The sequence below is a fragment of the Accipiter gentilis genome, chromosome 15 (assembly GCF_929443795.1).
Source record: "Accipiter gentilis chromosome 15, bAccGen1.1, whole genome shotgun sequence".
NCBI lineage: Eukaryota > Metazoa > Chordata > Aves > Accipitriformes > Accipitridae > Astur > Astur gentilis.
The window spans coordinates 22,033,341-22,048,719 of record NC_064894.1 but is presented as its reverse complement, the minus strand read 5'-3'; the positions used below and the strand labels follow the sequence as shown (position 1 = coordinate 22,048,719).

The window sequence follows — 15,379 nt, the reverse complement described above, 5'->3', positions numbered from 1 at the left end:
TACCACTCCAGTACTCCTAAAGGCATTTTTTTCCCCCATGTGCTTGCCGTTGTGTCTGATTTCTGTCAGAAGCTAATAATGAGATGCATTTCATTGCTTTTTCTTTTCTTTTATATAAAGACTATTTCTGAGGTCAAATGCAGTTTTAAAATCCCAGAAACCTTAAACTCACACGAGATGATTCAGCTGGCCTTCCCTTACTTTGAAGCCACACATTAACATTGTGTAAAAGGTTTTGTTTGTAGTGGGTTGCCCAGAATTATAAGGCAACTTGCATCTGTGTAGGACAGGCCTTCCAACAGCATCTTTACATGATAGTGGTGAAGCACGGTCAGACAGCATTCAGGTAGCACAGCAAGTTAAGTTACTGCATTGTCTCATTGCTCTTAACTGAATCAATTGAGGAGGAGGAGTTGCGGGAAGTTCCCAGTTTTCACTCAGCTGAGAAAGGATATTTGTCCGTTTTCAGGATTCATCTTGGGAAGCAGGGGCCTGAGAAAAAGATAGTAAAATTGATCCCAACTCCAAGGAGCTGTGCAAAATGTCTTTGGGCATTGGTGTGACCTGGCAGTTTGCTAACTGAAGAGAAGAGGGGAGACCTCTTCAGGCCAAACCAGTTCTAGATAGCTATGAGCTATATTAAATTTTATTTTTCTTGATTGAACTCCAAATACATTCTTTCATTAAGGTTAAACTAGGGGTTTTTTAACCTTAATGTTTATTTAGTACTGAGAGCGACTGCAGAGTGGCTGGCAGCCTGCAGATGTTCTATTCCCCAGAGAGCAGCAATCTGCAGCTGGGCAACTGATCCCCTCTCCATGCACCCTGTAGCCACCAAAAGATCAGAAGTTACCTGTGAGTTACCAGGGTCAATTTTGAAACTAGTTAACAAGGACTTTCATTTTGGGAGAGCTGGGTCTGGGGGGAGTTGTTAACCAGAGTATTCTTGCACGGTGCATGAGCCTGGAGCCACCTCAGAACAGTATCAGAAGAACCCACTTCTCTAACGCTGCATATTAACAGCAAGCCAGACAAACAACTTCTATAGTTCAGCTGCTGTTTATCAGCCTAGGAAGAGCTGTGTACTCTCATAAAAAGGAGGAAGAATAATCTGGTAAGACATTCTTTCAATCTACTAAGCTTCAGATATGCATCTTTAATCTATCTATTTGTAATAGTCTTAGAAACCGTAAGTCTGTTTTGGTCTCCTTGCCAAAGCATGAATAATCTCAAGATCTCAACTTCTTATAGCTCCCTAAATTAAACTTTGTGGTTCTGCTACCTAATAGCTGCAGAAGGGAATGTTAAACTTGGACAATCTTTGGGGAGAGAAAAAACAAAACAACTTGTGGTTTAGAGGTGGGGGTGGTAGAATCTCAAAGGCAGAAATTACCAGACGAATGACTGTTTTGGGGGAATAAGAGTCCTGAGTGATGAACAAATAGTTCAGGAACAGATAAAGCCACTAGAGTTCCTGGAGCTTGGTCAGTTAGTCAACTGTGCAAACAGCTCAGGTGTAACAACCGAGTCTCACAGCCACTTGCAGCTCTGAGAAAAGATGCTGGGTCTTTTGGTGGGGATACAGTGGGCTAGGAATGACCTGATTTGTAGTTACTCACAAAACCCCTTGATTACTTGCACGTAATTTGCCCATTAAAGCTGAAGATGTGGCCATTAAGAAAGCAGAATGTAAGGAAGAGCTAGAAATAGAAAAATAGCCTTTCAAGGATGGATAAGGTTCAAAGAACAGACGATAAGTATAATCTCTGAATACAGTAAAATGTTAAGTCTTAGCTGGCCTTGCAATCCTAAAGACTACAAAAGGAAAGCTTCTGTATATTGGTCTAAATTTGTTTCCTGATGTGGCCAATTGTCAGCCCTCCATTCTCATGAACAACTTGGTTTTGTTGTTATTATAAAGGTATCAGGAACAATGCCATTCCTAAGGGCTGATCCTTTTTGACACATACAGCAAGAATTTAGATTGTACAAAGAATACAGTTTATCCTCCTCCCTAGAATTATGTGCTAATTCTAATAATAGAGTGAGCTTTTTGACAACTGACAAGTCAGATCGTTAAGGTTAAATCAAGAAGAATGCTTTGAAACACTGACCATTTTTTCTTGACTCATATGCTAGGATGATATATTCTTCTATTTAATTTAAATTCTTTCATCACTGTAATGAATGGTTCAATTGCTGTGCCTCCCATATTGTTATCATGATAAAGATTTTTGTTATTTTAGAAATAACGAATATATAATAAAGGGATAGAAGAGATTAGGAGATACATTTGACATTTATTATGAAAAGGGTAGTGGCTGTGGACAGCGAGGAACGAGAGGAATCCACAGGGAAATGTTCAGAGTGGCCAGTGTGGGGCTGCTTAGTCATTGCTGAAACACCTGGTGACTTTATTAAGGTGCCAGATTAGGTGGAGCTGTTCGAGCTGTTCTGGTTGAAGACATTCTTGCCCCCATGCTTTTATTGCTGCTGCTTTGCTAGGAGTTACATTCCCTGAGATCTGTTCGCTATTAGTAATGCCTAACCTCTATCAGTTGAAGTGACCTAAACCAATTAAATCAACCCCCTTCAACCCAAAATAGTCCTCCAATCGCTTCCTTGGACTGTAAGCAGTACTGAGTGCTGTTTGCAGGAGCTGGGTGGGCAGGTCTTAGGAGAGAGACCCGTCCTTCCCGGGAGGCGGCGACACCCAGATCAGTGCAGTAACCTCTTCAGCTGGCGTAGCTGCAGATGGGAGACACCATGCATCTGTGGCCGTTAGCCATCTCAGGGGGTTCAAAGACACTTGGACGCGAATGCTGGTGTTTACGTCCATTCTGCTAGGCTTGCTACATCTTGCCACAGCTGGCACTACCTTATGAAACCACAAGAGAGAGAAATCCAGTCCTAAGAACTAATACAAATCAGGTAGCTCAGAGCCCTGAAGAATTAGGTTTTTACTTCTAAATGTTCCTGGGAAAGAATCATCTGATCGTCCTCCAAGATACTAATTTGATGTCCAGGGCATTGCAGTAACAGGCATTTCGAGTGCTCCTGCTTGGATAACTTTTCTACGGAAAGAATTTAAGATCTTAGTTTGCCAGTTCTTTGGAGTCATCTGTTTGTGCTGAACTTGACTCCAAAAAGTCCCCTTATTGGACTGAAACGGAGCTATTCCAAGTTACAGGGGCTGAGTGCACATGTATGTTTTTGCAGGATCAGGCTTTTCACACATTGTAACTGGTTGGTCTCTTTGTAGCTTCACCAGGACATTTCTTTAACTGTAGTGATAAAGAAAAATTGCTTTTCTGATGACTTAACTTGGAGTACACAGATGTTAAATGCCATCCTTTTATGCAAGCAGCTTTTATGGAAGTGCTTGCTATGAAAGAGTATGTTTCCATGCTTTAGGTGGTGTTTGCTTTAGGTGACTTCATGTGTATCTATAATACACTCTTTCTGGGTGAAAGGAAACTTGGTATCTATTGACATTTTCATGTGAAACATTTGTTGTTGTTTTTTCCCTTACAAGCATTTCTCTAGATCTCTGTTTACTTGCATCAGTACATGGTCAAACATACTGTTGTGTTTCCCCAGGGGAATGCTCAAGTTATGCAAACTGTACCATAGATCTGCCCCTGTGTCCCCCGGCTGCACTGGGTTCTGCACGTGTTAGTACCTGAACGAACTTTGTGCCAGTGTCAAACCATATTCCCTCATGAAATTGCTCGTGTAGCTTGTCTTACTAGCCCCCAAATGGAAATAATTTCAGTCTACAATTGCATACTGATTTATAGATGAGCACGTGGCTCGGTTTTGTGCGTTCTTTCATTTGGAGGAGTTGCATTTTGAAATACTTGCATGAGGGCTGGGGTGTGGAGAAAGCACTTGCAGCAGACTGGGGTGATAAGATTCTGCTAAGGCAGAGACATACCTGGGGCCTGAGCAGAGCGTGTGTACTCAGGCCATATGGGAGAGCTTTTAAGACCATTATTTGTTTGCTATGGCTGTGCAACTTCCTCTTCCCCTTTGTACCTGCTTTTTCTGACATGCTGTCACTGCCTTCATCTATTCTGGTAGAGAAAGCAAAGAACGTGGTATAATTTCCTACCTTCTGCTGTTGAGTTGGTTGTTTAATGAGGGTGAATTTACCTTGGATGACGTCAAGAGAAAAATCTGTATCTGCCAAGGTTCTTTGTATAGGAGCAACTGTTAACATAAACAAGCTTCCTCACAAATATCCAGGCAGGGCAATCGGCCACAGTGAGTGAAAAACACTTCAGGGAACTGAGGGAGCGCTGCCCTTCCCGCCCCCCTCCCTCCCCAAGTGTGTTAACAAATTCATTGATGAGGATGACCTTTCATCTGACACCCAGGAAGACTTCTTATGGTGAGGCATCTTCTTGCATTTCAGTTTTCAGGTAATCACTCTTTTTTTCAACAGTTTTTCTGAGCACAAGCCAGTTCTTTGCCTGTGTTGCAAGAGGAGCCCATTCCTTCTCTTTCTGTTATGTTTTGGCCTGAAGTAAGGCAGTAGCCAGTGGGAATTAAACAGTGTTCTTCATTAGTTTACTTTATTAGCTCACAAAATGCAATCTTCCTTGCCAGTATTGCATTCTTCTTCTTTTTCCATGCTTCTGTTGAGTGTTTTATGAAGTGCAAGTAGGTACGAAGCATACTTCATTTCTTTTGGAGAAACTTGGCAGCTTAAAGCCAAGGCCTCAAGTAAGGAGCTGTGGTACCTGGGCATCTCTAGGTAATTTAACTTTGTAACTGCTGCTAAGCCTTCAGAAGTAGAGTGTCCTTTAGATCTCCAGAGTCAATTGCATAGCCTAGAGAGGTGGTGGTGCTAGTTGGGAAGTGGAGAGGAAAGGAAGCCTTTAAAGCTTTAGCATTAGAAACGTGCAGCAATGCTGCCTTGAGGCATGTTGCCACGTTCCCCTGACAGCACTGTCCTCAGTGTTCTCTGCATTTCGCTGCAAGATTTGTACACCCGTAACAGGAACAGCCTGTGAACAATTTTTCAGTGTTGAGTTTTACATTTAACAGAAGTGTAAAGTTCAGTGTCATGGAATTTCCCTGCTTGGTTGTTAGATAGCTTGGTTAGGACTCAAAACCGAGCAGCTTGAATTGTGAGCAGAAGCCTTCTTCCCCTATATGAGTATGTTCAGGGGTTGGGAGCTGTCCTGGTTTCCTCCCATCAAAACTGCAATAGAAGTTCTACTCTTAATTCAAAGTATTTGAAGGAAAATGATTTAACAGAATTTAGCTTTATAAGTGGAAGGGGGGGGGAAAAAAATAATAAAAAATGTGGGCGAGCTCAGGGACTCGTTTCTTTTCAAATAATTGATGCCATAAAATCCCAAACCAAAAGAGGTGGGAGATAAAAGCATCTGGCAGAGTTTGCAGCCCTGGGGGGTCGACGGGAGAAGTACAGCCCGTTGCAAACAAAGGCTGAGTGTTTTGCTGATGTGATTGCAAAACATATGTTTGCTCAGGACTGTTAGGATCTTGGGAATAGGCAGGAGGCCAGATTTCTGCAGCAGCATGCTTAGTCACACGAGTATCTACAAAACGTTAACCTCCTGCCAGTTCTCAGTTCAAAAGCCATAATGGCTGTGTTGCTTAAAGAGAAGGTAGAAACTCTTGCTAAGGAACGTGGGGGAGGAAAAAGAAAAGCGGTGTCCAAAGAGCTCCCCCCGGCCGGGGAGGGGAGGGGAGCGGAGCAGGCCGGGTCTCGGGGCGAGAGGGGCCCTTGCGCCTCCGCCGTGCTCTGCGGCCGGCCCGGGGGCAGCACGGAGAGGCGGGGTGGACTGGGGGGGGGGGGGGCCCTGGGGCTCTGCGGGGGCACTTGCCCCCGGCCCGGGCGGCTCCGGGCCGCGGCTTGCCCCGCTTCTGCCCGGGCCGGGGGGGACGTGTTGTGCATTCCCGGGGGCGGGCAGGCAGGCAGGCACCGGGAAAAGGGAGCAAACCCCCGGCTCTCCCCCCCGCCCGCTGCTCCGCCCCGGCGGGGAGGGCCGGCCCCGGCCCCCGCCCCCGCCCCGGCGGCGCTGGGCGGTGCGGCAGAGCCGCGGCGGGGCTGCCGGCCGAGCGAGCCCAGCCCCAGCCCCGGCATGAGGGTGGCGAGGCCGGGCCCCCAGCACCAGGTACCCCGCGGGTGGCGAGAGGCCGCGGCCGCGTCCCCCCCCGCAGGGCTGAGGCTCCCCGGGGAGGCGGGAGCGGCGCTTCCTTGCGGGGTCCTCGCTCGACCCGCAAAGGCGTCGTTCAGAGCTGCCGGAGGGTAACGGGGCGGTGTGTGTGGGGGGGGGAGTCGCAGGTCCGTTCTAGCTCCGTTCTGCGGGAGATGCCGCGGCCGCTGCCTGGGGCGGCCGGGCAGGTGCTGTGGCGAGCCCCCCCCCCGGACCCAGCCGGTCCCAGAAGGGCAGCGTTACCCCTTGTGTGTGCGGTGGTGGGGTGCCTCTGCTGGGGGGTTAGGCCCGTCCAAGTAGGTTTTGCTTCTTGAATGGCCCGGTGTTTATTTCGCTCTTGCACAGAGTTGGGTTATCCTTTTGAAACAGTGAGGCCGGTCTTGCGTTTCTGATAGAGAAGAGCTTGCTGTAACCGTAAACAAATGCAAGTCAATAGCGGTTTTTTGGACGGGAATTAAAATGCTGCTTTGGATCTCTTGTAAGTTTCTTAGAGTCACCGCGTTAAGAGTCTTCTTTTAAAGGAGATTTCTCAGTCCTCGAACTGCTGCAGGTTGCCACAGAAACTATTTTGTATTTTTCTGGTTTGTACAGGTCTAGTACCACCTGGATACAAATTGCTTTGCTTTGACATAATCCAGCAGTACAGCCTACATAATGCAAACGGTAACTGTCACGTTTAAACTTGTTTCCTTCTGTGTCACTGATTTATTGGTATTTAAACAGTGTTTACAGCATGGAAATTGCAGACATTCCTTCCAAATCCTTTGCCCTTTAATACTTTTTATTTCATTGTACACATTACAAAACTGGCATATAGAAAAGCTAGGCACTCATCATTGAAATTCAGCCTCTTGGTTTCAGTGAGGTCACATCAAAAGTAAATTGGGTTGTGGTCTCTAGGCAGTTGTGTCACAAAACCGCTCCAGGAAGAGCTGTTTACTGCTGGGGAAGAATAGGTAGCACTTAGGTGCCTTGAGACTACTCCAGCTGGACCTACTCCTACTGCTCGGTCCTAAAAGATGACCAGAGAAGAGGTGTTAGAGCTTGAGACTTGAGGAGTCTGGGCTTTGCTTTTATTCTTGCTGTTGTGAACAGGGTGTGTGACCTCGGGCACACACTTGCCTGCCTTGACTTCTGTCTTGAATCGAGTCACATAAACTAGTTGGATGTTTTTAAAATCTGGTAGTCAAAAGACTTTGAGACATTCAGAGAAAGCACACTTATTGATATTTAAATTAAAATAATTTAAGTATTTAAATTCATATAAGAATAATGTATTCTGTGTGAAATAGAAACAGTTCCAGTAAAGAGCAGGTCTGTGGAACAAAGTGCTTTGTAGTAGAGGGGGAGTACTTGTTCTCAGTTCTTTAAATCCATGCAAGTGCAGACATGTCTAGTGCTTCAGTTGAATGACAGTCTGAGACAGACAGAAAAATGGAACTAGTGCAAAAATTTAGAGTACATGAGCATTTTGGGGATCATTTTTCTGTCATTTTAACTTGAATCATGGTTTGTTTGAGAAAGCCACAATAATTGCAGCTACTTCTGGATTAGGTAAATGAATAAAGTAGGAAAAACTGCCAGTTCTGTGTAGCCCTACACTTAGGAAAGGTGTCGGATTTGTAGGAATTTTTTTATTTTTTATTTTTTTAGTGTTTGTAGGAAAAGAATCATAGTTAATCACTACTCTTTGTTTCTTAATCCCCTCATTTCCAAAAGATACCCATCTGATAAGGAAACTACAGTAGCTACTGCATTTAGCAGAACTGAAAATACAGCTTTTAAGCTGAGTATGTATCAGCTTGGTGGTAAATAACTTGTCCTGTGAGGCCAGTTGTGCCAGTCATTGTCGTTAAGATCCTAAACAAGGAAACTCCAAATTTGTAGCCTGTCAGTGTCACTACCAGTGAGGTTTTGCTGTCAGTGACCTTTAAAGGGGAAGTAGGAACCAGAGACAGTGAGTGAAGCAGCAGCAGCACCAGGCCCCTTAGACTGGGAAGTGCCAAAGTCTCCCTTGGAAATGCAGCGCAAGCTGCTTGGACACTTAGATGCTTTGGGGCATTTTATCCTACAAGCGTGTAAAGCTCTAAATGCGTATTTTTAATGGCAGCTTCAAATGCATATTACTAAGCTGAATTTTCAGCACTGGCACGTTGAGAGGGTTAATTCTACTCGGAGACTGTGCTGAAGAGTTTTTAATATGCAGCTCATTGTGCCTTTCTCAACCCTAAGCTTGGGTAGGAATGCACTTAGATTATGTAAAATGGTCACTGGTTGTCTAGGAAAACGTTACCTCCAAAAAAGGTCACCTCAAACTCATTTCCCTTCCCTGGCTCCTTCTTTTATATTGCGTTACAGTGTGTGATTTTTGTATAATTTTGTTTGAATCTACCAGTATTTAGTGCTTAATCGGGAGACAGATGATTCAGATGAAGATGTTAATCCAAACGTGGTTTAGTGAAGTAAATCGATAATTATATTTTCACTTTGCCTGTCTATGGTAAAATGTTCTTTTTGCCATTTAGAGGAGGCTTAAGTATGTAAATAAGTCTCTCTGGGAGATATAACACTTAATATTGGTACTGACTGTACTTGAGGGGACCAAAATGACTCACTGTGCTAACATGAGGGAAGCAGTCTGAAGATTGTGGTTCATAGCTAGTGCTCAGCTCATGAATTCTGAATGACTGAGAATTAAGTTTGATAACAGTCCCCATACTCGTCTGACAAAACTGTAATCGAGTTTTGGGAAAGGTTTTGTGGTAAGAGGCAGAGCTTTAGCTGCAAGGAGCCAGTAGTGGGGGAGGAACAGGGATCTGAAAAAGCATTTTAGGCGCACTATGGAGCAAGAGCTGTAGCTAAGGTTAGGTGGCTGTTCCAGTTCTAGAGGCCCTGTGTCTGGGCTTGTAACTTAACTCTGCTTCAGTGTTTCAAGGTGGAATTTCTGATATTGGGTGTCTGTTTAGAAGTGACTTTCTGGTTTTTTCACTTACATTTTAAAGGAACCAAAGCAGAAGGTGGTCTGTTACTAGCAGAGGCGATGTGTTGTACTTTTAAGTATTTAAAAACCTCTTCTAAAAGCATCTGCAGTTCAATTTTCCATTTCAAGCTTTTACTTAAATTTTATAGGAATGCTTCTTGTTGCTTAAAAAAGTTACCTAAAAGTGGGCTTGATTGACAGTCTTAAGATACAGAAAAGCCATAAGTAGAATGAGTTTATACATTGTTGCAGTTTTAGAGTGGTCTCCTCTGAGCATGTATGTGCATGCATTACAGATTTTTGGTCTAGTTGTCATTGTGGGGTTGGATGTACTAAGTGGGACAGACTGGTGAGAGAGAGTGGTAACTGAGAAGTATATAATGAGGTTTGCAGACTTGTCTCATTAATTTTTCTGTCTCAGCTCTGAAGAGCTGTTTCTTGGTGTAAATTTGCATAAAACATATTTCCTGGCTGAGAAGTCTCTGAAAAGGAACACAGTCTGATGGTTAGGGCATTAGCCTGCGACTTGAGAGATCTCAGCTCAAGCCTTCAGTCTTCTGTAGCAGCCTCTGTTAGACATGCAGCTTTTCTGTTTCTCAGGTTTTTTTCTAAGTGGCAGATAATACACTTGCCCTACCTCACAGGAATGTTGCATGAATTAAATACATGAGATGAGATGGTCAGATACAGCAGTGATGAGGGACATGTAGATTCAGAAATGGTGGTTATCTGGTGAACATAGTTCCCATGGAAATAATAATAGTGGCTGTACAGAAGTACAAGTTAGATTGCATAAGGGGAAAGAGGAGGCTTTTCTGTGGTTTCTGAGGTAGTCTCCACCAGCATAGCGGTACAGCATTTATATGGCTAAAGTCTTGCTTCTCTGTCAAGGTACGTCTCCAAGGTGAGCAGTGGAGTGGATTGCCACCTGGCTCATTAGCTGTGAGCTTCTAGGTGTTGAGGGTGAAATCTGTACCACCCTCGGTGCTCAGCTTTGCAGCCATCCGAGTTCTGTGTTCTGACTTCGAAGATGGAGCGCCTCTGATGCATTATTATTATTCTTGTTATAATGTATTGTTTGCCCCTAAAGCCTCAGTCAGGGTTGGCTTTCTGCTGAGCTTAGAGCTGTATTCAGCTGCAGAATTTCTAGACTGAATGGAAGTGGTGTGGCAAGGTTAACAAACAGAAGAAAAGAAGCCGGGAGAAGTTTGATGCAGAAAATGGCAGTAAGTAGGTCACTTCGGCACGCAACTCGGTCTGAAATCGCATGAAAATTGCTTGTACTTCTGTAATAACCAAAATCAGTTGCTTGCAACTGCTGATCACCCTAGCCCTGATTGCTTCACCGAGTACTTGTCAGTGCTCCAGGTGAGGTGCTTCTTGAAGAGGAAGGTGCAGGAGAGAGACATGGTGGTGCGGCTGGTCAGGATGCAGGTCCTGCTTTTGAGAGGGAAAGCTGGAGAGCAGTGCGGTTTGATTTGAGTGTATTTGGAAGATGGAAACTTAGTGAAGGGCATCATGGAACATGGAAATATGTTCAAAATGAAGGGAAGTTTACTCTAGGACTGTTTTGAGAATTATTACTGTGTTGTCTATATAGTATTTGAAATGTTGGGATACTGGGAGCACCTGGAGATGCCTGCTATTTCTCAAGTACTAGGAGAACTTGATTAAATGCTGCTTCTGAAAAAGAGGGGAAAACAGTTTTTAAATATCTGCCATAGCTTGTAACTGAACAGTAACAATTTTCAGAAGATTTCTAATGGGTCAGAATTTATACAACTCTCATGCACCTTATGACAACGAGCTTGTTTCTGTTCTCAGCACCCTCTGGAAGAAACACATTTACCTCCATTTTGCAGATGGGAAACTGAGGCTCATCTTCACAAATCCTTTGCAACGTCTCTGTCAGAACAGAGACTTGAACCCAGGCTTCCCAAGTACTAGGCTGGTGCCATGATTTTAGGGGGAATGCTTTCTCTCCTGAGGGAAAACAAAGTAACTTATTCAGTCCTCAAAAAAACCTCCTAAGTCACTTTGCAGAGAGGATTTGGTTACTTAAGTAATGTAACCTGTTATATGCAGTGTAATCATAGTAGTTTGACCTCTGTATGCTATAAAAAAAAGTGAAGTGTATTGATACTGCTGTATTTTAGATTTTGAGGCAAAATATGTTAGCAGCCTGGGATCTCAGGTTCTTAATTCTTGGGGTTTTTTCTTCCTGTAACTGTTCTGGGAAAGGAGAAGACTGAAGTTGTTGAAGAATTAAACTTCCAGGTATTTCTCTTGGAGTGCCTGAGTTGGCAGAGAACTGCAGACATCTGCTAAGTTAAATGATGTGTACAGACTTTTTTTCCTTGCTTTCCTTGCATCCTTGTCATTTGGATGTAAGATGTTTCTCTAATTTGCTAATGTAGTTGTAGCAGAGATAAGAAGCTCTTGCTAGAGCTTTGTGAGGGGAGAGGGTGTTTGTAAGATGTAAATTCCATCCTACAAGTGGCATTGCTAGAGACTTGGCCGACAGGCAAAATTTGTTTCTGAATGTGGGGACCCTCAACAGGAAGAAGCTGTATCACAAACTTTACTGTCCTAGGGAAAAAGATAGTAGTAAGAGCTGCCCTTTGATCTCCCTTTATCCAAGTAAGACTTGAGAAATGAAGGCATCTGACTTAGGATTTAAGGAGACTGTCAGAGTCTGATGGGCTTTGGTAGTTCCAACTTAGACCTGTGCTGATTGTTTCCGGCTCTCTGAAGCTGGTTTTTAATCTTAGGGGAAAGTTCAGGGAACGGTAACTGATTAATAAAATTGCTTCTCGTACAATGAACTTGTGCAAATAGAAACCTCAGCTAAAGACAGAAAAAGTGCAATAGTGAGTGCGACCAGTATTGCTTGTTTATAACAGCCTTTTATCTATGTGGGGAAAATGTAGCAAAGTTAAAAACTGCATTTGGCAGACAGCTTTTAGGGGCCTCATTTGCTGTTGAGGCCTAAAACAGCTGAAGGTGCCCCTCTGCTCTCTGTGGCCTGAAATGGCCCAATACATGGTATTTATTCATCTAAAAACCCAGTTGACAACCTGGATGGAGGTTGGTATCATCAGAAAATTAGTGGTTTGGGCTATGGAGCAGAGGCAATGGATGTGTTTTAAAAGATGACTGGGGGAGAGGGAACAGATAAGGAGCCCAAAACATTGGTTTATATGTAGCCTAGTGTTTAGCACTCGGCTCCATTCCCAGCTTTAATCCCAGGTCTCCCTCCATCTGTAAGAGCACTGTGCCATCAGCTGCCCAGTTGGGAGCTGCTTCGAGTGGCATCGTTCCTGGGGAAGCCATGCCGCTGGCTGGGGAGTAATCCCTTCGGGAGAGCTGTTTTGCAGCGAGCGCTGTGCACGTGAAGGAGTGAGCCTCTGTAGCGATAGGGAGGGGGTCGCGTTTGAACGTGCGAGGTGAGGCTGTGTCCCGCTCTGGTACGTGCGCCGTGGACCCTGCTGTGCCTTCTCTGAGGGCCGCTCTGTGCCAAACGCAGAAGCTACCCTTGAACCCATGGCTCCCACCCTTCCAAAGGGACTGGTTTAACAGGAAGGACACAAATTCACCCAGGTCTTTTATGCAGTTTGCTCCTTGGCTGCACGAAGGGCCTGGGGTGCCGTACGCCTGGCAGAAAGCTTCACCTTGCTGAGGGAGAGGGCAAGTAGTGAACTGCTGGAGGGGCATCCAGCCTCCCTCTTACCTGCAAGCCATCATGTCCACAGAACTGCGCGCAAGGACGTGGCTGCCTCTGTTCTCATTGAGCAAAATCCTCTCTCTCCCTCCCTCCCAACGTGAATAGCTTTTTATCCTGTCTTGAAAAGAAAGCAGATACAAATGTAGATCAGGTACTTTCAGCAGTTTAAGAGCTCTTTGAGGTTGGGAAAAAGAAATCTGATTAGGGTTACAGCTGTTTCATTTCCTGACAGATGCACAGAGTGTTATGTGCTGGCGTACTGCGGATGTACACACACACACCAGTCTTGTTTTATATCAGTGGCATAAGCACACAGCAGCTCTGTACTGAACTTCTTGTTCTGGACACCCTGCCAAAATATGCTTCATGCAGAATTTTCTGTTAACCAGGTTGTAGTGTGTGTGTGTGTGCGCATATAAATTTGTGTGTGTTTTCTTTGGTTGGCAGGGCCTTTGTTGTTGATTTTTTTTGTTGCTTGACTGGGGCAGTACACTGTAAACAAGTGTGGCTAATTATAAAGCACTTGTATAAAAAATGATTTGCATTTGTACAAATGGTACTAGTAAAAGTACCCGGGTAAGATGAGTACCATGAGTACCCAAATAAGCCCAACTCTGAATGGAGAACTCTTCTTTATTGCAGCCACAGCTAAAAAGCTGTTTGTAACTAAATGCTAAGATGGTGTAATTCTCTTTTCTAGGAACTTGGAATAAGAATTCCTAGACCACTGGGACACGGACCAAGCAGATTCATCCCCGAGAAAGAGGTGTGGTAGTGTTTTCAAGTACACAGTGAACTTTATGCTTTTAAGGAACACTCTTTTACTAGTAACCCACATTTGGTTTCAGGACAGCAGCTGAGCTGCAAAACATTTTCAGTCATGATCACATTCAGTTCTGGTGAGACTTTGGCCACAGTTCTAGCGTACAGAAGGAGTGAGAGCCCTGGGGAGCTTTGGAATAGTTATGACCCCTCCTGTTCTGCTATCTAGCATAAGAGAAACCCGATACGGTTTTCTGTAAGAGTGCCTGTTTCCCTGTGAACATCCGGATGTAATTTCCTACTGGTCCACAAGGCACCTGCCCCCCTGCTCTGGGGTTGCTTTTTCTTGAGCTGCCTCTACCATTCTGAATAATCTGAGAAGCTTCAGAGTGCTGTGGCTGTGCATTTGTGGTGCTTCTCTCCTGATTGTCTGGTAAGAGAATTCGGAGCAGAGGAAAAGTTAGTGATGTGCCTGTGGTTTTCTAGGAATTTTAGAGCCCGAAGTCTCAATTTCCTTTTATTTCTCTCTTGTGTCATCTTAGCTAGCTTTTTACTTCTTTCCCTCTTTTTCCCTTAGTAAAAATGATGATTCAATTAGCTTTTTGTTATTATAATAAACTAAGATCAATTTGGAGCATTTGAGAAAGTGAAGGTGAGACAGTTAAAAATGAGAAGTCAGTGTGGTACGAGAGAAAGTGTAAAGCCAAAAATGTCCTTTTGCTGATATAACCACTTGTGATCTCCTAAATGAGAGGTATTAAAGGGATTTTATGTGCCTTGCCTTACGTGCCCTGATTTAATGCCACCAATAGATCTATAATATAATTCCTTTCACTGGGGCCTCTGAGTGCTGTGGTAACATATGTATTTACTATTTTATTGGTACTTCTTAGATGATATTGCTAATTGCTCTTTCCGTTCAATCAGACGATTCAAGTGGGAAACGAAGACACCATGATGCACACACTGTTTGCAGATACTTTTGCTACCCTGGGCCGATTGGACAATGTTACCTTGGTGATGGTTTTCCACCCACAATATCTTGAAAGCTTTCTAAAAACTCAGCACTATCTACTGCAAATGGACGGTCCACTCCCACTTCATTATCGACACTACATCGGGATAATGGTATGCTGGAACATAAAGCAGCAAGCAGAAACAGCCATTTGGCAGCAATCTCTGGTCTTGTTTAATAGCAGTTATTACTGTGTTTTGCAGTTTCTAGTTGGAAAGGCATTTCACCAGGAGCTAAGGGGAAAAGCAGAGTAGGTTTATTTGTGTCTGGTTTACAAATTCTTTTGTAAGACCAGTACTGTATGTTCATAGTTTCAGTAGGACTGTGAGAAAGAGGGGAAAAAAATCTGTTATAAAAATAAGACAATTGTTTATTTTTGGTTTCCGTAGTATCTCAGAAACTGTTTTTCAAGAAAGCTTGTTTTTGTGTGTGTCCTGTCGAATACACGTCCCTCTAACTCACTCTGTCCCATCATCTGTTTCTGAATCTCTAAATTCTAAGCAAGTTTTCTGCCACAAATATTCTGCCATAAATGATTTCATAATTTCCAATCTGCCAATTTGATGATCTTTGCTTGCTGAAGTTGGAATTAGTTTGGGGCTGTGTCTTAGTTTGATGGGGAAAGTATTACTGTTTGAATAAATGATATTGGGTCTGTTCTTTGCTGAAAAGCTGCCCTTAGTCTCTCTTGCGTTCTAAACCTGCTT

The 15,379-nt window shown here is 43.9% G+C and overlaps 1 protein-coding gene across 5 annotated transcripts in view; it reads left to right on the top strand.

The window, feature by feature from the left end:
* Positions 1-15,379, top strand: part of SESN1 (sestrin 1) — an 84,257-nt gene that overhangs the window by 60,739 nt on the left and 8,139 nt on the right. For 2 of the 5 annotated variants that reach the window (XM_049818131.1, XM_049818132.1), the window contains exons 2-3: positions 13,596-13,661; positions 14,585-14,785. In XM_049818131.1, coding sequence (XP_049674088.1) covers positions 13,596-13,661; positions 14,585-14,785 — 267 coding nt within the window. Of the gene's footprint in view, positions 1-6,062; positions 6,150-6,323; positions 6,670-6,782; positions 6,855-13,595; positions 13,662-14,584; positions 14,786-15,379 lie in introns of those variants that run through there. The other 3 variants (XM_049818135.1, XM_049818136.1, XM_049818133.1) reach the window with 3 other exon arrangements.